The sequence below is a fragment of the Oryzias melastigma genome, linkage group LG7 (genome assembly GCF_002922805.2).
Source record: "Oryzias melastigma strain HK-1 linkage group LG7, ASM292280v2, whole genome shotgun sequence".
NCBI classification, from domain to species: domain Eukaryota; kingdom Metazoa; phylum Chordata; class Actinopteri; order Beloniformes; family Adrianichthyidae; genus Oryzias; species Oryzias melastigma.
In genome coordinates, this window is record NC_050518.1 from 22804846 (window position 1) to 22829734 (window position 24889).

The following is a 24889-nucleotide window of genomic DNA, read 5'->3' on the forward strand; positions in this document are numbered from 1 at the left end:
TGCCCTCGTGCTGGTAGTTGTATTTTTTGTGCTTCGACGAAACAATAGTCTCAGTTGAACACTTTTCGTTTGTTAACTCAATTTCCCAAAATCCACCGCGAAACTGCCGCCTCCTCCCTCACCACCCTCCCACTGTATTGGGCCGCGAGGAAGTCGCAAGATGGCTGATGTCGCTTGGAAGTAACGTTCCCCTCTGCAACATGAAGCCGTGAGTGTGGAAGATAGCGAGGGAGGCACCATCGGGCTTTTGTTTTTATTTTCTTTTAGTTACTTTTATTTTATTTCGTCAAACATCCATTTCATTCCGCGTCGTGTCCGCCCCGGACTTGTCTTCGGGAGTTGACGCGTCACATCACGCCGGGACCCTGCCAGCAGCTAACGGCTAGCCTCCGCTAGCAAATATAAGTACAGCCACCCAGACTAGCAGGCACATGCTTAACTGTTTTTTGACACAAAGTCTGACAGCAGGGAGGCAACGAATAGCATTTTTGAAAAGTACCGGAACTTCTTAGAGCTCGTGAGATACAAATGTAAAGGAAAAATCGCTGTCATAGAAAGAACGGTTTTCAAGCTTCTCGTGAGAACATTATGTCCGCCAACTGGCCATCCAGCCTGTGGGTCGCTGACTAATGCGCAGTATTACGGATCTTAATGTGCACTAACCAGCAAAAGTATAATTCGATGTAGATTTCTAAACAAAAATCCACCTTCACGTTTCATGCTTTTTGTTGCTGTCAAATAGCGATTCGAAACCCGGTCTTGTCGAGGCTAAATTATGGGAGCAGGAAATCTGTTGAACTTTTTCTGGTCGTAGGAAGCAACACTGGCCTTTGCTGGCATCCAACCAAAAATCCCAAGGGATGGACACTAAACCGAGTAGCCACAGTCTAAACTGAGAAATCGGCATTTCAGTAACTCGGATTATTTCACACATTCAGACTCAATTGCACATTTGTGCGCAGGTTTCCACAGCTCGGGTGCCTTTTTCTGTGCGTTTGCGGCGCGAACTTAACTACAGTTTGTCACTACATCGGAGACGAGCTAGCTTGCCTAAGGTGCACAGCTAGCTCCCGTCTCCCCTACAACACATTACAAACACGGCGTACAGAACGTATCTCGACCCCGCTCCCGGCCAGACACACCGGCTGAACAACACCGTCATGGGAGTGCAGGGCTTTCAAGAATACTTGGAGAAGCGGTGTCCCGGGGCCGCAGTCCCGGTGGACCTCCTTAAGCTCGCCCGCACGGCGGCCCGTCAGCCCCCTCATCATCATCACCCACACCACCATCCACATCACCCCGGGCCCATGCCTCCCCCGCCTCCGCCTGCCAGGATCCTGATCGACGCGGACTCCAGCCTCCAGCGCCTGTACGGCGGCTACCAGACGGACTGGGTGTGCGGGGGCGAGTGGAACGCCATGCTGGGCTACCTGGCCGCCCTGTCCCAGGCCTGTCTGTACCAGGGCTGCCTGGAGCTGGTCGTGGTGTTCAACGGCACTTTGGGGAAGGAGCGCTGGCCCGAGTGGGCGCGGCGTGCGCAGGGCCAGAGACAGACGGCGCAGCTGATAGTCAACCACGTTAGCAGCAAGGCCACCCCGCCTCCCCGGGCATGGTTCCTGCCCCCGGCCTGCCTCAGCCACTGCGTCCGCCTCGCCATGTTTCGCTTCCGAGTGCGGGTGAGAAAAGCGATACCGGCTGTGTGTGCGCTTGCTTTGGTGTGGGGCTGTTCACTTTACACTTACCCTTTCATGCTACACGCCCTGCTAGCCTCTTACATCACTCACCACCTTTTTAACTCCTTCCAGTTTGTGGGCAAATGAAACCGCCACCATCCACCTCAGAAATAAAACCCAGCTGGGACCAGCTATTCTGCACAGATTCAACTAATCAAAATGACTGTTTTTAAGCTGTAGCTCATGTATGTGCTGGAGATGGTCTGCAGGGATGAGAACTACATCCAGAGCAACAGATTTGTTTGACTAGTCAGCAGCTGCTGGGCCAAGAATCCCATAGGCATCACAAGATGACCTAATCTAGTCCCACTATTGCATAACATAAACTGGATGAACCTTTTCATGTATTGTTAAAGAGCAGCTCAGAAGAATCATTATTTATAGCCCCCCCTGTGTTTTACAATGGGAAAATAGTACCTGTGTACATCTAATCTTTTTCAGTTAGCTCAGGGATTTGCAACCTGAGGCTCCGGAGCCACATGTGGCTGACAACATATTCAATATTAAAAATGGAACACAAACAGGCATACTTTCTATTTCTTAGCACATTCTAGGATTCTGAGTCCATTTTATGGTTTCGATAAAGTTAACTTAATTAGCTCTGACTAATTTTTGTTTGATAGATTTGCAAATTTCTGGCTCAGATGAACCACAAATGGTAAAATAAACTGTATTTTAAGATTGTTACACTACCTACCTCTATATTTTCTGCATTTAGTGATTCTAAATGACACAAGGTGTCTTTTATAGAATAAAAGATTGGTAATTTAGATGAGGTGCTGCAAAACTACTCAATATAATGTTGACAAAGATGGTTAAGACATGTGTTAGGCTTGTAAGTAGTTTATTATTATGGCCTTTGTAGACAATGGTCTAATTTTAGACATTAATGAACCTAACCAAGTATTTTAATAAACTTTATTCAACTTATTGTGTTAATGAATGTCTTACTAACGCCATATAAATATATTTATAACGTTAGTTAATGTGTTGATAAAGTTTAAGAAATCTTATTATGAAGTGTTACCAAAAATTCTTACAAACATTTGTTAAAAGTTAACCATTTTATATTTTGATAAAGGCAAATTTTTCTTAATAGTTACGTTTATGCCAAAAACAATAATTCATTCATAGTTATCATAATAGTAACAATAACATTAATGCTAATTTTTGTTTTCTAAAGGGTGAATTTGGACTTTGTGGCTCCTATTAAGTTGTTGTTAGCGAGAATTCGACCTAAATAACTCTTGAAGTGTTGAAGGTTGTAGCCCCCATGTGTTAGCTGATGCTTTATTCAAATTTTAACATTTGTTTGACTATAATACACTTATTTACTATAGTAAAATAGCTGGTTGTCTTATCCCAGGGGTGTCAAACTCAATCGTACAAGTGGCCAAAATCCAAAACACACTTTGGGTCGCGACTCGCGGGTCTAACAGGGCAAACATTTATTGAACACTCTAAAAATAAACTTTTAAAGCGTAACTTCTTAACATTGCTATGAAAAAAAAAATAGGGCAGCAATATTACTCCAGAACAAATCAATTTAACCTTAAAGAACTTTCAATAATTTTACTCTCCATAAAAATATATTTTGTCAAAATGATACAAGTTAGAAATAAACGCAAGATAACTTCGGGTCATTAATCACAATAAAATAAAATGGTCTGGAGGGCTGGATAGAATTACCCATCCGGCCCCCGGGCCTTAACTATGACACGCGTCTTATCTGAAATTTATCATAGTAATAGAAGAACACACAAATGGGATTGTGACGTGTTGGAGTGTCACAACTACTCCAGTGTCTTCATCACTTCCTTTTTGTCCATTTTTTAAACCTCTCTGTGTCTTGTTTTCCATCTGCTTGCATGTCTGTGTAATTAAAAGCTTCTTCTGTGCAGCATCTTCTGAGCATAAATGTCGAAAACAACAACCTGCCACTTAAAACTGCTGTGTGGTTGGTTGCTGTCTCCGTTTTATCCAGACTTAATGTCCGCGAGCGGGCTTCACAAAGCTGTACTGTAAACTAGATTCCAGCTTTTGATGCTCCTGGTTTTTCACCTCTCTGCTCAAATTGCACCTTCACTAAACCCAGTGCTGATCTTATCTGTGAAGCTCCTGCTCAGATATTTTGCAACCCCTGAAGTCTCGCTGTTAGAAGTACTGTTGTCTGACTGTTAAAACTGGTTTTTAGTTTCACAGTTTGTTGCACTTAACCATGAAAGGGTGCCAATTAGTCACTTATCAAGCCCTTCTTTTGTATGATTATCTTTGGACTTCTTTTACTTTTAATAAATTTGGTCAGGTTTGTTTCTTTACTGTCGGGTATAAAAAAAAAAAAAGTGAGGGTAATAACTGCAGTAATCATGAAGCTCCGAGGCAGAGCTGTCATTTCATTCTGCAGTTGTTTTCTCTTCTGAGGAAATGGTGTCATGTGGCAGGATTTTTGCTAAAAAACGAGGTTGTATTATTTTCATTTTGCTCTAGGATTTTTACTTCTTGTTCTTATGGCACTAAAACATCCAGATCAAAAGTCCTAGTCAACTCACTGTGCCATTTCTCATGATTGAATTCACAGGACCCCTTTTCAGGTTGCTAGTTAACTGGCTTCATCAGATTGCACATAATTACACTTTTAATCAATTAATTACAATAATATTCATAAAGTGGCAGTTCAGAAATGCTCTCAGGGGACTCTCCAGCAAAGGAAACCCACTTGAATGCAACATCACTGTTTCTAGTCTGTTCAGTTTAGTGCTACAGTTCCTACTTAATGTCCGAATGTCAGAAATATTCCTGCAGGTATGCATTCTCTTCTTCAGAATCTGCATCAGGTTTCTGTGTTTAAGTGGGTTGCAGGAAAAATCTATGGATGTGAGCTATTAAGTTCAAGTAGGGGGGCTGTAATGAAAATACATGGCATTTTGAGTGACTCCGAGAACAAAATCTGCCTCAAACAACCAGGAACTTTTACATTTCTGAACATTCAAACAAAAAATATTTGCCCCCAATTGTAATAAGACAGGGTTTCTGCAGAGTCTTTAAAAGTCTTAAAAGCATTGAATTTATGAATTTGGAAATAATGCCTTAAAAAGGTTTTAAAAAAGTCTTGAATTTTTTATACCTGAGCCTTAAAACTGCGCTCCTTGAAACTTCACCATTTCACATTTCATGTTGAATTTTTTTTTTCACTTAAATTACTTTGATCAAATGTGAATGAAAAACAGCAGAATCAATTGTTATGGACCAAACCATCAGGACATAGACCACAAACAAGACAAGAAGATACAGTTAAAAAAACAAGAATAAATGAATAAAATGGGAATTAAGCTGGAAATTTGGTCTTAATTTTTGATGTACATGGCCATTGGTTCTGGCACAAAAGATTATTTTAATAGTCGACTAGTAATAGTCGACCTGCTTATTTTTTCTGATTAGTCGACTAATTGGGTCATGCATAACCTGGATGTAAAGCACACATCGTAACCATCATTAGCTTTAAACTAACTAAAAACTAGATATATGTTGCATTACCAGCAAATATGCTATTTTGAATGCTGTATGCTGAATTTGGTGGCTAAAGATGCCAGTGCTGAAAGCTGAAGATGCTGAAATTAATAGCTGAAAACACTGAAGCTGAAATCGTTAAAGCTGAAAGCCAGCTAAAATATTAGCTAAATGCCAAATTAGCCTTAAAAACAAAAAAAGCCTACATTAGCTAAAACAGCTAGCATTCAGTTGAAATATTAGCTAAACTCCAAAATAGGCTAAAAAATAAAAAAATCCTAAATTAGCCAAAATAGTTAGCATGTTGATGAAATATTAGCTAAACTCCAAAATAGCCTAAAAAACATAATAAATGCCGAAATAGTTAAAAAAGCTAGCATAATGCCATTATCACTTTTAACTTTACTACAGTCCGACTCCATACAATATAAAGTAACGACTAATCGACTATTAAATTAGTCGTCGACTATTTTAATAGTCGATTAGTCGTCGATTAGTCGACTAATCATGGCAGCCCTAATGGCCATAAAAGGTCTTGAATTTAACTTGAAGAAATGTGTTGGAACCCTGATAAGATTGTAACATCTTAATACATTATCAGTAGTTGGAGATGAACTGCTGCAGCCGTTTTTCACCTCAACCAAAAGAAAGTGTGAGCAGTCATAAAGAAGCTGTGGACAAGTAGCATGTCAACATCTGGTCATCTGTTATGTAGATGTCAGATTTTAATTGCATTTTTATTCCCAAACATGGATTTCTGTATTTAAATTAAACAGTCAGTGACTTTGTGAAAAGGCTCTTTGACTTCTAGAAAGTTTAGATCCTAAAAGACCTTTCACTGCTAATATTTGTGGATAATCAATCAAGATTGATGTCTAACAGATGATTCATTTCCAGTTTTACATGGAAACTGAAGTTTTTCCTTCTCGTCTTCAGGTTGTGCAGACTTTGGAGGACCACCACCAGGAAGTGCTGTCTCTTTACAGAGACTACGGGTTTGCCGGCCTCATCGCTCAGGATTCCGAGTTTGCCCTTTGCAACGTACCGGCCTACTTTTCCTCACACGCGCTTAAACTGAGCTGGAATGGCAAAAACCTGACCACACACCAGTATCTGCTGTCTGAGGCTGCCAGGCAGCTCGGCCTGAAGACACAACACCTGTCACTCTTTGCTGCTCTGCTGGGTGAGGACAGGCTCACGCATCTCAGCTCGAACGAATATCAGCTACTGAATTTCTTCCCTTTTCTCATTTGCTGGCCTAGCAGATCAGCTAAAGAGGTTCTCTTGTTGCAGGGAATCATATTCTGCCTGATGAGGACCTGGCTGCCTTCCACTGGAGTCTGCTGGGACCAGAACACCCGCTCGCTTCCCTTAAGGTACTTACTGCTTTTGGGTTTATAGAGTCTGCTGGATGTTGCAGAAATCTGTAAGAAGACACCACATTTGTCTCCCACTCTGTGTTCGCATCAGTGCACTGTGCTTCCAGAACTTGTAGCTTTTCTATGTTTACACTTGACATCTGCACTATCCTGCCACTTTAATCCTGCAGGAACAGAGAGATTGGGAAATGCTGCATTTCCCAGATTTGCTGGTTTTGCAGCAAAGATGCTCAGAAATGTTGGAAATTGGTGACAGGGCTGCTTCAGTCAGCTTCTTTTTAGGTGGTTTTTCACAAATAGCAAAAGTAGTGTGTTTTTAATAAATGTGTGAAATTGTACTTGCTTGTTAGAAATTAGCCATCATAACAATAAAGCAACCAAAAGTCTGGTTTTGTAATTTGCTTTTTTGGTGCTGTGATATGTGACACTCGGATGGACAGTTTATTTCTGTACCAGAACAACAATACCTTCAGATTGATGATTTATGATAATGATTGCTTGGTTTGATGCGCTTCTTTCATTCTTTGTTGCTCCCTGAGCTGCCCACAGTTGGAAGTTAGAACTGCAGAAATGTACTGAATTTTCAGAAAAGTGAAATCTGTTGCGTGCTGTCATTAGTTGTGACCTGAATCTTTGCAGTACCATGTCGCCTCCCTCTCAGCCCAACTCTTGTGTGGCTGTTTCAGGTGCGAGCCCATCAGCTGGTGCTGCCGCCGTGCGAGGTGGTCATCAAAGCCGTCTCTGAGTACGTCTCGTCCATTAAGGATTTGGGAAACCTCGACGCCATCGCCAGAGATGTTTTCAAACAGTCACAGGTAGGTTTAACCAACCTTTTCACTATCGTTTGTAATAATTTAATCTCGGGCTGGGTGATAAAACAACAACCATAGATATTGTGATGAAACTTTTTCTCGATATGGGAATGAGTGTCGCGATTGACTTTTACTTTGAAGGGTCCAAAATTGGCACTCGCCAGTAGAAGCCACTCAGAACTGGAAAACAAACCCGCTGGTCTTATGGCAGCAACTAAAAGTTTAATAAAAAATGTTGATTTGGTGACCACAATGTTTGTTTTATGAAGCCTGAAAGCATTAGAATTTATTTGTAGAATTCCTTGTTTTTAATGGAACTGAAGAAACAGTTTAGTGGTCAAATTTAATCACGTTCTCTTTTGAAACTTGAGAGCTTTTGCACTAATTTTCAGTGTATGTATATATATATATATATATATATATATATATATATATATACTGTACCTTTTCTTATTTATTTAAATAAGTGGTTGCATGATTTTCAGTGTATCTGTTATGTTGAAAGTATAATAGAAAATAAATATTTAAATTTGAACGTCCTGCTGATGATTATAAATTTCTTTTTGAGCCGAGTGTTCAAATGTGACAAATATAGTTATTTAGTTTATATTGTGATATATATCATTATCACACAATATGGAAAGAACTAGAGTGATATAAAAAAATTCTATATCGCTCAACCGTAATTTAATTGCATAAATATTGACATTCTGCTTCATTTATTTATTTTTCCATATTCCTCAGTTGTTGTTTTCTTTTTTTAACCAAATTTTTGCTGATGCAACAAAAGAATATACATCTGGGGTGTTTTGCTTGGGTCAGCGTCTGAAAGTCTCAGCACATCAGTTCTCAATTAAAGCATCTATTCTGAGTTAACAATCGATAGCCCGAATCCAACGTGTCGGTGCTGTGGGACCAGCAATCAGAAGCTCTACTGTACTCATTGACCAGAACCTTCTTCCAAAAGCAGAAACTTAAATCTGTCCAGCAGATGACAAACAGCAATAAGGAGCTGCAGCAGGAAGTGCTTTGTTTGTAGAACATTTTTTATGACTTGAAGTGGTGATTAAAGTCACCGATTCTCTTCAGACACAACCTTAAGAACCTCTGAAAGCTAAACGTGGAGAAACGTGGAACAAGGAGGTTGTTAGCCTGTTGTGTCGAATCCAGGAATGTCCTAATGTAAATATGTTTCACCACCGTGGTTTCTATCAGATCTGTCAGGATGGTCAGAAGCTTTAACGTTAACATATTAGCCAAAGTTTATTAGCTCAGTTAAACTAATCAAATCCAGAACATGGATCTGTTCAGCTGGAGAAAATCATTTTAGTACAGTCCTGATTGATCTCTTTATTTCAAAATAAAAATCGCTAAATCTCTATTAAATTAAATTAGAAAAGATTCTGTGTTAGTCTGGAATCTAAAAGTTGAGAAATGACCGACCGAAATGTTGATTTCATTTACAAATTTTCCCTTTTTAACAAAAAACAGTTATCACAATTCAGTGTTTTTTTTTATATTTTACGCAGGACTTTAACTTTTTTGTCTCAAACTTTTATATTTTATGCATCTTTAAACTCGTTATTTAGCTATTAGATTTTGTTTTTTCCGTGGTTGATTTCTTCATTGCTTCGGCTTTTTTAATCATCTCAAAAGAAGTTTGTAGTAACTTATTTTCCTGACATTTTCTTGTATTCTTTGGTTAAATATTACTGATCAGTTCTGACTCGTTAGTCAGCTTGGCAGACTCCTGGTCTCATATGGGTTTGAGTGAAGGTCTCCTTTCTTTGCAGTCACGCACAGAAGACAAAGTGGAGCGCTTCAAGAAAGCTGTGGACTATTTCTCAGCTGCCTCCAAACCACGCTCGCCCAGCATGGGGCCTTCCTCCTTTATCTGTGAGTACTAAGCAGTTCAGAAAAGACAAACTCCTTTTTTTCTTCTTCACATTTGTAAAAAAATCTTATGCATCTCTTTGTGCTCAGTACCTGGGTTTGGACCCACTCCTTTTGGGGGACCACCTGGCCACATGGGACCCATGCAGCCTGGAAAGAACCAGGTAGATCTGTTCACTTCAGCTCTGACTTGCAGGAAAGTGGATTATGGAGTTTTTTGAGCGGGTTGCTGTTCTCTTGTTGCTTAAAGAAAGTCATCTCCTCACCTCTTCCCTTTTTGTCTTTCTCTTCCTTCTCCTTCCCATCCCCACTCCCCTTACCAAACCCAGTTCCTCCCTCCCCAGGTTCCAGGGCTAAAGCCCCCCTTTCCCAATGCTCCCTTCGGGCCTGGCTCCGCCGCCCTGTTCCAGGCCCCTCCGCCGCCATCCCAGGACTGCAACGACACACTGACAGGAAAGATGGGCTTCTCCGACTGGTCAGCCCCGTATGATTCCACACAGGGGGGGAGTCGATTACCAAACCATCACACCAGCACCCAGCCTGGTCCTTCCCCGTCTCCTTCCTCATCATCAGATGGAGAGGAGCCCAACGACAGCAACGCAAAGTAAACTTTCAGCTGCAGCTAAACACTAACAGGAAACACTAAGACAGGAAGTAGAAATGATGGCCGGCTCATCCAAGAGTCTCTCATTATCATAAAGCATTTAAAATTTCTCCTCAAAGAAATTTTGTTTATGACACATTTATCAATTAAAAAAAGTATTTTAATTAAATCGTCAAATAATTAAACCAAGGCTCATATTTTACTTTTAGAATTTGTTTTCATTTTATAAACTCAATTAAAAAAAACATTTTGGATTTTTTTTTTTACTTTAAGGAGCAATGATCATTTAAAGAAGTAAACACTTTAAATGCATTTCATTTTGTGTAACTAATCTATTAGTTTAACCCTTTGAATAGAATCATTCAAAGAAATGAAAATGTTAATGAAATTATAATTTATTGTCATTCTTATAGATTCATTCCTGTTAGTTTGTTAAGGAAGAATCTGGCTTTGACTGTGAAATTGGATTCAGGATTAATATTTACCAAGCTCCAATTTAACCTAAAAATACAGAATATTACTCAGTGGTTCTATGACTCCCAAATAACTAACACGTTCTTCATTTGTGGTTCTGCACCATACTTTGGTGCCGAGTCTCTTCATTAGTCAGAGGTTGATTTGATTTGATTTTTGCAGAGCTGAATTGCAGATAGAAGATCTGAGTAACTGTTAGTTTGCATACAGCATCAGGCTCAGCTCCACATGGATTCCTGTTGGCATGTTGACTTTAGAGACCTTCATTCAGCTGATCAGTGGAATATCATCAAGTACCGTTTCATCAAAAAAAATCTTTTTTCAGATTGCATTGTCATCATTTTAGGTTTTCTAACTCACTTTCCGCTCTCTCATCAGCCATTTGACAGACAAGCCCTCCCGGTGGGAGGAACCTGCTGGAAGAGGGGGCTCAGCCTCCGCCGACGGTTCCCAAGGCAACGGGAGCGGGTCAAACATTCCGTCACTGTTGTCGATGGCGACGCGCAGTCACATGGACATAACCACACCCCCACTGCCTCAGGTGAGGCTCACCTGGTCCAGTTTGAAGCATGTGTGCGGGCTGGAGCTTCTGCTGAGGACGGGTTTATGTTTGCAACAGATCTGGGACTTGTCGGTCCAGACCCAGATACTCGATTTTCACTTTTTTTTTAAAAATATTTTTTATTATATCAGGTCAGTGCTGAGGTTCTTCGTGTAGCTGAACACAGACACAGAAGAGGACTGATGTACCCCCAGATTTACCACATTCTGACCAAGGTAAAATGTTTGTGTTGCTTATTAATTTATTAGTTTAGAGAATAAGCCATGAAAACCACTGAAGTGTTTCAGCTAATATTTGTCCCATTCCCTCTGCTCTCTATTTTAGAACATTTTATTAAGTGTATGAAATAAATAAATATGGAAAATCAGTGTCAAACCTAATTTTCTGCAATTACATGAAAATGAGTTCAATCACTTTTAAATGAAACCGGTTTTTCTTCTCCAAGGTCTTAAAGACATTTTGTCTTCTGATGGGCTTTTGAGAGTAAAATAAAAAAATGTCCAGATTTTAATCTGTCTTCTGTTTTTCTTTCTCCACCTCCTCTTCCCTCAGGGAGAGATGAAGATGCCAGTGTGTATAGAGGACGAGTGTAACTCTGAGCTGCCTCCTGCCTCTCTGCTGTTCCGTGCTGCCAGACAGTACGCGTACGGCGTTCTTTTTAGCTTGGCCGAGACACACCGCCGCCTAGAGAGGCTTGCCCTGCGCAAAAGGACTCCTCTGGAAGGTGTGTGACTTCATTAAACATATAGAGGGGGAGGAGAACTTCAGATTTGAATGGATATAGTAGCAAAGCTTAAGCTTGAGCACCAACATGTCCTCCTTTAATCTGGTCCATGACTGAAACATGACATGACCGTGGCTTAGTCAGAACAAACTGTGTGAATCACAGTTCAGTGTTGGGAGGATGAGAGGTGGGAAGGCAGTGAGTCAAAGAAACTCAGCCGACTGATGATGTAGGCTTTGGGCTCTGAAGCTCTTTTATGCAAAGGCCAGTGTTCTCTAGGGTTAAAAAATATAACTTTGTACGCTACACAACCTCACAATCACTGCTCTGTGTTTACACTTCAATGGAATAACTGCTGTTAATGATGGTCTATTACAACACAAACTAATCTTACATTTCAAAATGTCATTAAATGAAAAAGGAAGATAAGCCAAAACAGTTTGGTGTATTAAAGACTCAAATGAACTAAATTAAATGGAGACTTGGGGAAAAAAAACTTTGGACAATATTTTACTTAATCAGCATCAATGATTCTGTTATAAACTGTTAATTTAAATGAAAATTAAATAAAATGCATACAAAGTATCTCAGGATGCACAGTAAGTTAACCAAATGTACTTGGGTAAAATAACAATTTCATGTTTGTTACCAATTGGTTTAATTATATTCCATGTCAAAATGGATTCTCTGTTATCAGCGGATCATCACATCACAAAGACTAATATAGAAATAAGTATTTTATCATTCACTGTTTCACAATTTTTTTAAACAGATTTCTTTCCATATGGCTTTAGGTTGATATTTAAAAAAATTTAAGTTTAGAATTTACAAATCCATAGATATGTTTAGAAAGTTATGAAATATAGTAAATCTGTTGTAATATGTCCAAGATTATGTTGTTATAAACTGTTTCCTGTTTTTACAAAAATGTCCAACCCACAATGAAAGTAGCACAAGCCTCACTTTCCACTCCCTCAGTTTGATTTAAAAGTTGGAAACATTTATGATAAGTGTTAAAATTGTTCACAGACTGCTTAGGAAAGTACAATTAGTATGGTCTGATTCAAGAGAAGCTCCTTCTCTTCCATCAGCACATGTGACGGGTTAGATTCTTGATCCAACTTTTGCTAATATGGCTGTGAAATGGGTATTATATCCTAATGTAGTCAACATCTTCAAGAGTCTTCAGTGTATGCTGCTGGAACCTTATAAACCATGTTTATCAATCCTTATTTAATCACCATCAGTCCTTCAAATAGTCTAATAATAACAATTATTCAAGAAAGAAACTCTGAGAAGTCGTCTTGTTGCTTCAGACGAGTTTGAAAGACGGCACCATTACTGAATCTAAAAGAATAAAATGTCTCTGTTTTTGCAGAAAAATAAAAGCAGGAAAGATTAAACAATCATTTTTTATCTTTTTAGAAAATTATGCCTAAAATCTTTAGAAATAATAAAGGATGCTTGAAGACGTTTTGTGCAGTTGTTCTCCAACAGATGAAAATTTATAACCTGTACCGTGTCATGGAGACGTGCCTTCTTCGTCCGTGTCCTAGTTCCTCCCGTGATCGTCAAAGAGTGGAGCAGCGGTAAGGCCAAGTCAGCCCTGACTCCAGAGCTGGTTCCCGCTCTGTGTTTCCGAGAGTGGACCTGCCCCAACCTGCGGCGCCTGTGGCTGGGTCGTGCCAGCGAGGACCGCTCCAGGAGAACCAGGGCCTTCCTGGCGTGCCTTCGCTCCGACTGCCCAGCCCTCCTCAACCCAGCACAAGTCCCACAGCATCTGCTGCTCATGTGCTGTGTGCTCAGGTATCACCAGCTGCAGTCACAGATGGTTTGTGACCGCAGGATGCTCTTCACCTTCACTCTTTCTTCTGTCTGCACCTGTTCACTCGTGTAAAAACATTTCTACTGAGCAGAGACTAACTGTGAGCACTGCTTTTGTTTTGGTGTCTGAGAGGTTTGAAATCAGAGCATAAGACGGTCTCCTCAAGATTCTGTTGATCAGTTGACGTCAATGACTTTAAGATTTTTTAGGGGGTTTTAGTTGCTGGAAATCAACACATTTGTGTGTTAGAGTGGACAGAATTTCTGTTCCATTTGCACATTGACAGAGAAGCAGCTTCATTAAGATCACGTTAGCTTTTTTTGAAAGAAATTCTCTCTACCACATAAAGACGACTATGATATCGGGGTGGAGTCCGGTCTTTCACCAATTACTTCAGTTTTGGTCTTTAATTAGCATTTATGTTGGAACTTTTCTGGTTGTTTTTTGTCTCATTTTGTACATCTTTCAGGAAAACATCTGTAATAAGAAGGACTTAAAAAAGTTATTCATAACATGCATATATTTGTATTAGGAAAGGACTCCTCACAGTACAGATCTTAATAAGATTTTGAGAGATTTTTCTGTTTATAAAATGCTATTAAGTTTGTTCTCATCAGCATTTATGTTCACTATTATGTTCACATTAGACTAAAAGCTGTTGGAGTTCAGTTTATCAACAGATCAAATCAAACTTTATTTAGAAAAAGTGCTTCTTATATTTAAAAACAAACAAAAAAAACATACACTATTAAACCCCAACCCACCCTTCACCATCCCCTCCATTTAACTCATTACCCGAAACGCAACAAATACTTAAAAAAGAACTTCTAAAAGAATCTTGAATTTTTTTGCTGCAAAAAGCTTTTCTTTGACTGTGAAAAAAAATCCAAAAATGAAATTTGTCATGATGTAAAACCTTAAGTGGGTTAAAAGGTTTTGTTTTTAAGTATAACATCTTAACAGTGATCATTATGAATAACCATCAATAATTAATGCTGTTTAGCGTCTCTTATTCAAAGTGGGTCAAACATCAATATTTCTACATATTGGCATCCGTCTCCACATGTTCTACTGTGTAAACTGCAAAATATTGTCCTGTTTACTCAATAGTTTTATTGAAGCTCATTTACTCTTTGCATTATTTGACCGTCACACTCGACTACGTCAACATATACACAGATAAATAACACAAATATTCGCTTGTTGCTCAAAGTTTAAATGAGTAGCAGGAGATTTTCCTGCTACTCATTTATGATAAGCTTCCAGTGAAAATCAAGAAATCTAGATTTCTTTTTAGGTATGATCATCAATGTATTTTTAATTAACAAATATATACATTCATCATGATATTTGTCCAAATTTCATTCAAAACCTATTTTATTTGTTGAAGAAAAACAGTTTTTGCACAACTTAATAGTTTATAGTGAACGAAGATGAAATGATCATTGATGTAACCAGTAAGTCTTACATTAGAAGCTAAAAGTTAACAACTTTTTGTCCAATAAAAATGGAATTCCTTTAAAGAAAAATTAAAAACTAAATGATCAACATACATTCACAGTAAATGTTTTATTGTATTTAGTTTATTTAACTCTGCTCTGGAATTATTTCTGGATTAAATCAGAAAACTTTAGTGTAAAGATGCTGAATGAGTGAAGCTGCTCTCTAAAAAAATAATAAATGATTTTTGAAGGAGGTTTTGTTCCTGCTGTTTTATAATGGGAGTGCAGTTTGCTGTATTTGTTGTTGCTGATGAGTTTTTTTGTTATCTTGCTGTTACTGCTGACTGTGATCACATAACCTGTTTGGAGAAACAAATTGTACTTTCAACAGTTTTTATCAGCAGGAGTATTTTGTTTCCTCTCAAAAAGAGAGCAACCTTTTACTACAAGCGCTGAGTGGATTATTAGACTTAAAATGTTTAGGAAATTACCCACCTACCTCTTTTCCTATTGTTGGGCTGCTTTCCTGTTAAATTCAAACACACCTGAATGCAAATAATGGCAGCAGATGCAGAATTGAGTCGTACGTGTTTCATGTTTACAGCAGTCGTCCTTATTGGCTGTGAGCAGCAGTCTAGAGGCTGAAGAACTGAATTCTGGGTGTTTTGTTTCCTCGGTGGGGCTTTCTTGGAAAGTAGAAAATAGCAAATCCCTTTCTAGTGGCAACTAAAGGTTTAGCCGATTAAATTGTCAGACTGCATGTCTGATCAGATCAGGCCTGAATACAATCCAGTCAAGGATTTAGAATAATCTAAATTCACAATTTGGCTTTAAATTAGAAAAACAGTGGAATGATTGTATATATGTAATATAATAATGACATTTACTACAGTTGTTGTTGCATAATCCCAGCATTTGTCTCATGCACAGAAAGAGATTGTTGTGTAAACCTCTGGGTTTCTATATTGAATGTTGCTGGTGTGTTTTATACTGTTGCTCTCACATTTATACCGCAGTCCTCTCTTGCATTGTTGGCTAATCTTAGTTTGATAGACATGAGAGCAGGTGTTTCTGCACCAATGCAACCTTAGATTTATGTTGTTTTTGCTGTAGAGTACTTAACATTTTTATATAAACCTGAACGTGAAGGTGAGGGAACAACAATGTCACCTGTTCGTTATTATTTTTGCTGCTGGCGGTGACACTCTTCCCTCCCTGTCAGGTACATGATGCAGTGGCCTGGAGGAAGGATTCTGCAGAGACACGAGCTCGATGCCTTCTTAGCCCAAGCTGTTTCCAGTCAGCTCTATGAGCCCGACCAGCTGCAGGAGCTCAAGGTGAGACCTCACTTCACTTTGGTGTAGTGCTGCCACAAACGGTCATTTTAATAGTTGACTAATCACGGATTATTTTTTCCGATTCGTCAACTAATCGGGTCATGCGTAAACTGGATGGAAAACACACATCTTAACCATCATTAGCTTCAAACTAAAAATCAAAATAATTAGGATGATAGTTTATTAAACCTTTAATTAATCATGCAGCTTCTTTCTTCATTAGTTTCTGGTATTAAAACAAGATTAAAGCACAGCTCATCTTTAAGTAAATCCATAAACAATAATGTTTCTGCTCTATTGTTGTTTTTCTGTCCGTTTGATGAATTCTGACGTTTTGGATTTGTGTGTGTTTCCCGTCAGGTTGAGAAGGTGGATGCCCGCGGCGTTCAGCTGGCTGCTCTTTTCATGGCCGGTGTTGACACAGCGTTATTCATCAATGATGTCTGCGGGCAGCCGTTGCCATGGGAACACTGCTGCCCCTGGGGTTTCTTTGATGGCAAGCTCTTCCAGAGCAAACTGGCCCGAGCCGCCCGAGACCGGGCCGCCCTGCTGGACATGTGCGAGGGGCAGGTATGGATGAAGCAGTGCACGTGCCAGTGTGGGGGGGCGGGTATTAACGTGACGGATGGAAGATGACACAGTCGAAAAACGAGGAGAAGTTGCATTCTGAGAAATAGTTTAGCTAGCATCTAAATGTTAAAGAAGTGTCTCCAGATGTTTGCTTTAACTTCACAGTCAACACAGATGTGATGTGAAGTTCATGCCGTGTTCACGTCCACCACTAACCCGGTTCTGTTCTGCAGGAGGAGCTCGTCTCAAAGGTGGAGAAGATGCGCCAGGCAATCCTGGAGGGCATCAACCTGTCCCGCCCTCCTCCACCTCCTCCTCCTCTACCACCTCCGGCCTTCCTCCCCCCGGCCATGGTGCCCCCCTTCTATCCTCTGCCTCCTCTCTACCCGCCCCGCCCTATGGGTGGAATGCCCCCTCACCATCACCCGCATCATCCGCATCACCCTGCGCAGCACAGAGCCAGAGCTTTCCCAGGTACGGACACGCTAGCCGTCTACCTTCAAGTTTTATGAAAATGGTTTCATTCTTCAAGTTGAAGTTTGTACAGTCAACCGAAGTAAAGGAGAGTTTATGTGTTTTATATGGGGAGGAATACTTGGCTTATAAGAAATATGTGCACAGAAAGATACATTTTTGTTTTTTTGTGTTTTTCTTTTTCATTTAACCTTTATTTAAGCAGGTGGAAAACCTGTTGAGATTAGTCTGATCAATTTATCTGAATGTTGATGCAAATAAGGATTAAATTAATCTTTTTACTATTTTTTTTAAAGAATTTAAATTGTATTTGTTTTGTCAATCGTGGTTCTATTTGTGAATCGATCCACAATTCTTACTTTTTAATATGTTTTTGCTATGTGTATGTATCTCTACTTGATCAATGGAAATTTGAAATTTTTGTATTAAATCACCATCATTTATACCTTTATTTAGAATCAACAAAACTGATAAAAACACAAAGATTTAGATAGAAAGAAATGGTGTTTGTCACTTTAAACAAGTTTTTTTTTATTTTTCAGCCTTCTGATTAAGTTCAGCAGTAACATAAACATAAAAAGCATAAACATCATTGCTGTTTTGATCATTTAACTCCAAAACCTGAAAATGTTCTAAGTCGTTTTTTCCAGAACTTATGTCAGTGTGCCGCACTTCTGTCTGAATTTTTGAACGGAAAAATGCTCTTGCTAGTCTTACTTTAAAAACAGGAAGCTTTACCAACACTTTATTTTGAAGATTTGTTTACTTCCGTTAGTTCATAAACTTAAAATCCAACATTACTACATTGTTACAGAATAGTATTTTATTGCACCCTACTATATTTATAACCAAAGCAATTCAGCGATCTTTGATGTAGCGAATATTCGGTTACTTGTTACAGCCCTAGTTGTGTTCTTGTGCTGATTTTTTTACCTTTTGACAAAAAAAATTTTTTTTTTAATAGAAAAACATTTGCTCTGTTTTTATGAGCAAAAAAGTTTACTTTTTTTATTGATGCTTGTTTATTTTATAGTACGATAAAACACTTAACTGGGATTTTAAACAAAACCCCAAAAAGACCTGCTAGTTCCTTGAGGACAAACAGAAGGTTTACAGTTTGAAGCTCAAAGTTGAAGAAGAACTGCCCCTTTTGTTGATCTTTTTTCCAGACTGTCCGTTTTTCCCTCCATCCTCAGGTCTTCAGTCCATCCCTCCTCAGGGAGGGAAACTGGAGATAGCTGGTATGGTGGTTGGCCAGTGGGCTGGGAACAAACCAGTCCGCGGGAGAGGGGGGTTCAACATGCAGGTAGTGTCTGTGGGAGCAGGGAAAGGGTGAGTAAACGGATTATCCGTTGTTCTTTAAGCTGTTTGCACAAATTAGGATATATTTGGAAACTTCTTAGCTGTATGAATTGTAGATGAAACATCCTGAGAATCACAGATTTTGACTTTAAAAGCTTTTTTAAGCTTTCATCTCGTTTCCCTTGGTCAGTTTTCGAGTTTTCCATGTTTCTCTTTCACATACACCTACCTACTTGCTTTACTTAACCATAACTTTTTTGTGCTCAGAGATGTCTAATTTTTAGGAAGAAAAAATCCATGATATGATTGGGGTTCAAATCCAAGCCGTTTCTGTTTGATAACAAATGATACATAAAAATACAAAGTACATAGTTTGGTCACAAAAACAGGAAACTATGATTAAGTTTGTGACAAATAAAAATGCAGCAATTATTAAAAAATTACATAATAGGAAGTCTAAAAATAGAGTAAAATTTAGAGAAATTTTCTTCCAAACAAATTGAAAAAAAGAGCCAGACAGACTGGGGCTAAACTCATTCAAGTTCGTGAAGGAGTAGTTCTGTACACGATGCAGGCCTGACCGGACAGAGTTTCAGTATCAGAGGTCATGAAGAATGGAGTCTCATAACATCATGATGATCTTCACAGCTTCTACTCTAGTTTAGTTGTAGATGAGCTCTCTCAAGTGTTTTTGTTCTTGCTTTTCTCAGGAGGGGTAAAGAGACTCCAGCTAAATTAAAGGGAGGGAAAAAACCAGCTGCCAATAGAACACAGGTACGGCTTCCTTAGCTCATCAAAACCATACGGCAAATATTCCTCTATGCTTTCTGTTTGGTAACACCATCTTTCTGCCGTAGATGTCGTCATCCCCCCCATCCAGCAGTCCCCCAAAGCCCTCGGAGGAGGAAGGCTCCACACCAGAGACTGAGACTCAGCAGCTGAATGGCAGCTCAGCAGCCTCCGCCATTGGCCAGCCCTTGGAGCTGGCCTCTCTGGTCCAGCCAATCCAGTGTGCCTTAGCCAGCAGAGACAACCAATCAGAGGGGGTGGAAGTGGAGGCCCCCTGTTGCCTTGACGACTGCCCGTCAGATGAAGCGCTACAGAAGGAAGAGTGATGGCGTCCTTGCTAGGACGCGCTACTCTCGGAGAGTTATCTGTGTTCGACTGCCTTTCCCTGTTTTCGTAGCCCCGTCTGCTAGCCGTGCGGCGTCATCACATGGAGCAGGAAGTGAGGCGAGGGCCCCTCCTCGCCTCGCAGCTGCTCCATCTGATGGACCCGAGCACCTAGCTGTTGCTCCCTTTTATTTTTCTCATGTGGTTTTACATTGTTTAATGAAGAAAGGTCTTCTCCACGAGTTCGCAAGCGCCCCGCCCCTCAAAAAGAATCCTGTACGTCACCCCTTTCACTCAGAGCAAAACGAGCTTAAAGCTGTCCCCCATCACGACCCACCAACGAAACGAGCCCCCCCTTCCCTGTTTGACAGGAGAAACTGTACAGTTCTTATTTTATGATGGTCCCACGGTTTGAATCTCTGCACAATGACGTTGCGCTTGTGATCACAGTGACTTTTGGGATGTGGTTTCCATGGTCATAGCTGCTAAGCCTGGTCGCTGTGGATGCTAGTTGTGCATCGATGTGATTTGTTGCCATCTTGTGAGATGTTTGTCTTGCAAGGAGCTGCTCAGAGTCTGACTCTGGGCACGCAGGAATGTTTTGAACGTTAGTTTGTGAGCAATTTTTGGCACAGCTGCTGCATGAATAGTGTCAGCATGTGTGCTAGAAACAATCCCCCCCACCCCTGCCCCTATAGGTTGGTTGATAACCGTTATCAATGGAGCACCACGGAACCATCGTGATGAAATTGTGCTCTCAGATTTTGACCTATGTAGCATAGACTAGTGTTTATTTGCTCTAAGAGACCCCACGAATTTATGCACCTTAAGCCCTCAAGTATGCAAGATTGTCCCTTCCCCCTTTTGTCCTTTTGTCCCAAAGCTTTGATTGTATTAACCCAGCAGAAGCACTTATTGTTGTATTTAAAAATAATGAATCAGAAAAAGCCCCTACAGCTGAATCCACAGCCGGACAGGCTGGTGCCCTGCGGCTGAGTCAATTTTCTTAAGATATGTAGAAATACATTTTAAAGGTAGAGATCTATTTGAGAGACGTCAGAATGTGAACAGAGTGGTTTCAAAATAAAAGAAGCACTTTGTTTAAAAAAAAAATGTTCAACCACACTGGACAGTCCTCTACCAGTTGAGAAAAAAACATTGTATAAAAGCAAACTCTGAGGCACCTTTTTGACTTAAGGCCAAAAAAAAGACTTAATATGCTGCCCAATGAAAATGGAGAAGGATGTTGAGGTCTGGGTGACTGCTGCCAGGCGGCGTTCACCTCACACCGACCTCATTCCTTCAGACAAGAACTTCTCAATGAAGCTCAAAGGATCCTTGAGCAAAGACAAAGACTCATAGGAATCATTTCAGATTTCTAAAAGTTTATTTTTCTCCAAAGTGTACATTAAGGCTCACCTCCTAAGACAGCAAGTCCTGGAAAAAAGGGTGTGGCCTCCAAGCCTCACCGCTCTGGTGACTGAACATCTGTTGTCATTACAGTAGCCCGACACTGAGAGCCTCGTTGCGTCACGGCGCTCGAGATCTTGCCTCAACACGACTCTGTGGGCTGCACAGCAAGTCACACGACAAGGGAGTGAAGGCCGTGCAGCGGACCCAAGCGTGCCGCTCCAAACCTGAAACTTCAATGAAATGGAAATGTTTTATCAGAGCACTTATGTTTGTAGAGAGTTATAGTCCCCCCTACCCCCCACAACGTAGGTTTCATCTGACAAACAGAAGTAAACACTTCCCACCGATAGCTGGTAGCGCCGCTGCAGCTATAGACGCAATAGACCGACGGATATTACCTGAGAGATCCTCGCCATGGACATTGCCATCTCTCGAGATTTACTAAGAAATGCTGAAAATAGGCAAGTCAACAAAGAAGCACCTTATTTTCTCACGACGTTGACTTGGCGATCTATCGTGTGCCACAAAATTGACACGAGAAAATTCTCTCACAAAGTTACTGTTTTAAAGGAAAAAAAACAAACAAAACCCGACTGTGTGTGTGTTAGAGTAGTCACGTCAGACTCCCCCTCAGTTATGTACTCAACCATTTACAGATGACCCGGCTGGGATCAAAGACCTGCTCTCATCTCTGTGAGACCGGCCCGCTTCGCCGTCTCTTACGCCAACATCGAATGAGATACGAGGTTCCGACTTGTTATCCGTTTTTTGGTACCTGTTCAAGCGCTTTAGGTGTTCTAGGTACAGACGCCGGGGCTTAATTCAAGACTGTAAAACACAAGACACCAAGACTAGACTAGAGAATAAAAACTCAACTGGCCGAAAAGTTATCTAGGAGTCATACACAACTGATTTCTATCGGCATTAATGCAGTTAATGTCGCACATCGTTTGGAGATAGCTTTTCTGCGGCGATCCGGAGTGTAATCTGGTAGACGATGCCCTCTCTCGATTCGCGCGCCAGATAACAGTTAAAGCACACACGACAGCACACAAATACACACACACACACACATCAAAGACAGATGCATTTGTTACCAGCAGCATTCTCCCTGCTTTTGTGCTGAAGTGGTTTTTGTGCAGTTCGAGTTCAGTGGAGTTGCCGTCGGTTCGTCACAGATCATTTTGGTAACAATGTCATACTGACTTCAGAAATCCCACGCTCACAAGTCTGCATGCATGGATTAAAACGACACGGTTTGGGGTTTCAGGCGGGCTCGGAGCCTGCCGGCCGCCCGCACACACACAGCACATTGGTACACACACACATATATGTTAAATCCTAAGTTACACAGTAGCTAGTATGGAAAAAAAAAAGTCAACACAAGACATGATGTAGTGTCCCTCTTTTGTCCTCGTCTGTTTTTAGTTCAATAGGTATTTGATCAGTGATTTTTATGCTTGTTATCCTAACAATCCCCCCCGTGTTATGACACTTTTTCTCACCCCCCTCTGCTCACTAGCTTCTCTCTGCCCTCAAACCACCCCCATAATTCCCCTGCAGAGCACATGCATCCATTCACACACACCCACTGATGTTCATTAAAAGCAATCATGCACACAAAACACAAAGAACAAACACAACACGAACACACAACCCCTTCCCAGCGCCCCTCTTATTTCCGTTTTTCTTCCACTTCCTGCTCTGCCGCTCTGTTAGCCCGTTAGGATCGTTTCTATTGGCCGTTTTTCTCTTTTTCTCTTTGGGATGCCCCACCCCCTAATCAACCCAACTAACAGTTAAAGGTTATATTAACGTTGATAATCAGTTTCTGTATGTATCTAGCCAGAATGGAAAAAAAATCCGAAAAAAAATCTAAACTCTTATTCAATTGTGCAAACGTGTTTTTCTTACTATTTTTAATGTTATTACATCTTTTAATCTTCTACCATTGCTTCAGTTAGTACTGAAATACGCTTAGCCAACCTAGAGATTTGATCTGTAATGATTGCCATTCTCCTTACCTGTATTCAGTATGGCATCTTTAGACCACTTCACCGTTTATTCTGTATGTAGGTAAATATCGCCCATTTATCCAATTGAAAATCGTCGTCTGCACTATGTTTGATTCTCATGATGTCCCCGAAAATCATTTATCTCTTTTTTGATGGAAGCTGAACTCTGCGCCCTCGCACAAAGCAGCAAAACATCTCGTGTCAAAACCTGACAACCAAAGTACTCCTTACATCCATTTTCCCATAGTCCTTTGCCTGTGACTCACTCAACAATTCCCCCCCTCAAGTAATAATTTTTCTCATAATTATGATTATATATGGTATAAATATGATATTGCAGCACATGTAGTTTAACTGACATGTCTGTGAGATGATGGCATTTTCATACAGTGGTAGTTGTGGAGATACAGACTGGCAAGGTCAGCGAGTATTCAGTTCTGTGGTTGAAACTAGGAACCCGTTTGTGTTCCGGCATTGTGGGCAAATCCACGTCTCCGAGTTCTTCTGATGGAATCAAGACTTTGTGGGCTGTTCTAAGCAAATGTACACTTTATGTGACCCCATAACTGCACCTGATGTAGTTACAGAAGTTTCTGCGCCCCAAATCTGTCCTACTTCTAGTTACTGTGTTAAAACCTGTTTTCTCCCTGGAATCAGTTTGGTTGAGTGGACACCAGTGGCTGAACCTTCCTAGAAAACATTCATCTTTACCTGCCTGCTGGAAAATCCACATAGTCAGAAAAAATAAGTTCATATTTGACTGCTAATTGGAAAAAAAAATCAAACTTATTGAACAACTGTGAATTGTTATTAAAAGACAAAATTTAAGAAAATATTTATATGTATTTTTTGTGACCCTTACAGAAATTTAGTTATTTAGTATTAGAATCTGAGTCTTTACTCCTAATGTTTGACAGAAAAAATTCATAAGAACTTCAGTCGCTTTCACCTAAAAACAAATTCTAATGCACCTTATTGTTACAATTAGAAAAAGTCTTAAGTTCAGTTGATAGAGCCGAGTCCCAGGATAAACGTGTACGGTGACGTGTCGTCAAGTGAAACAGTATTATTGTCTGTTAAGCAGGAAGTTGAATGGAGTCATTGAGAGGAGCTGTACCTGCCCTGATCTGTTAGATCTGTGCATTTCACTGCAGTTTGTTCGTTTTGGAATAACCGTCTGTCCGTCTCTACACTGCCACCACCCCTAAAGTTTCTGTACACCAACACGTCCACTCTCCTCGCCCCGATGGCTGAGCCCCATTGATTTTAGTCAATCCTCAGCAGAATGTGTCCTACTGAAAAAAGAACCCACGACTACCCAAAACGTACCTGTGCAGCAAAAAAATAAAAAACAAAAAAAAACAAGGTTAAAATGTATCCATAATATAATTGTTATAGAACTATAATCATCATCCTCATTATTGCTGTTATAATTATGGTTGGTATAATTTGTCATCGTTAGAATTATGAAAGCACCAGACGGCTTGAGAAAAGGTGAGAAAAGAAAGATGTTCTTTTTTTTTTTTTTTTTCCTTTTTGGATTTTTTTTTTAAATTTTGTTTTAAATTTGTCTGGCTGTTGGTGGTCCGATCTCACAGAAGGAGGGGAGGAAAGGTCCAGAAAGAGACAAAGATGGCAGTCATGTTTGTACTGGTTGGGAAACGACTTACAGTGCTGAAATAAAATTTATTCTTTTAGTAAAAAAAAGTA

General features: G+C 40.1%; 1 protein-coding gene across 2 annotated transcripts; it reads left to right on the forward strand.

The window, feature by feature from the left end:
• Positions 1-16: 16 nt before the first annotated feature.
• On the forward strand, positions 17-24889 carry fam120c (family with sequence similarity 120C). 2 transcript variants are annotated; one of them, XM_024292336.2, is made up of 17 exons: positions 17-1676; positions 6177-6423; positions 6534-6616; positions 7306-7434; positions 9225-9327; positions 9415-9488; positions 9654-9928; positions 10781-10943; positions 11096-11179; positions 11517-11688; positions 13245-13494; positions 16178-16292; positions 16653-16862; positions 17096-17336; positions 18506-18668; positions 19349-19412; positions 19496-24889. In XM_024292336.2, exons 1-17 carry the CDS (start codon positions 1161-1163, stop codon positions 19751-19753), a joined length of 3147 nt encoding a protein of 1048 aa, XP_024148104.1. In that variant the 5' UTR covers positions 17-1160; the 3' UTR covers positions 19754-24889. The 2 variants fall into 2 exon arrangements, with proteins under 2 accessions (XP_024148104.1, XP_024148105.1); XM_024292337.2 differs by having other exon boundaries at positions 19-1676; positions 18533-18668.

What these genes read in the sequence shown, in the direction of transcription:
- fam120c (XM_024292336.2), top strand. Translation starts at nt 1,161, where the DNA reads ATGGGAGTGCAGGGCTTTCAAGAATACTTGGAGAAGCGGTGTCCCGGG. An exon ending in GGGGCCTTCCTCCTTTATCT is followed by an intron (nt 9,328 to 9,414) that starts GTGAGTACTAAG and finishes CTTTGTGCTCAG; the next exon opens with TACCTGGGTTTGGACCCACT. An exon ending in CCCAACGACAGCAACGCAAA is followed by an intron (nt 9,929 to 10,780) that starts GTAAACTTTCAG and finishes CTCTCTCATCAG; the next exon opens with CCATTTGACAGACAAGCCCT.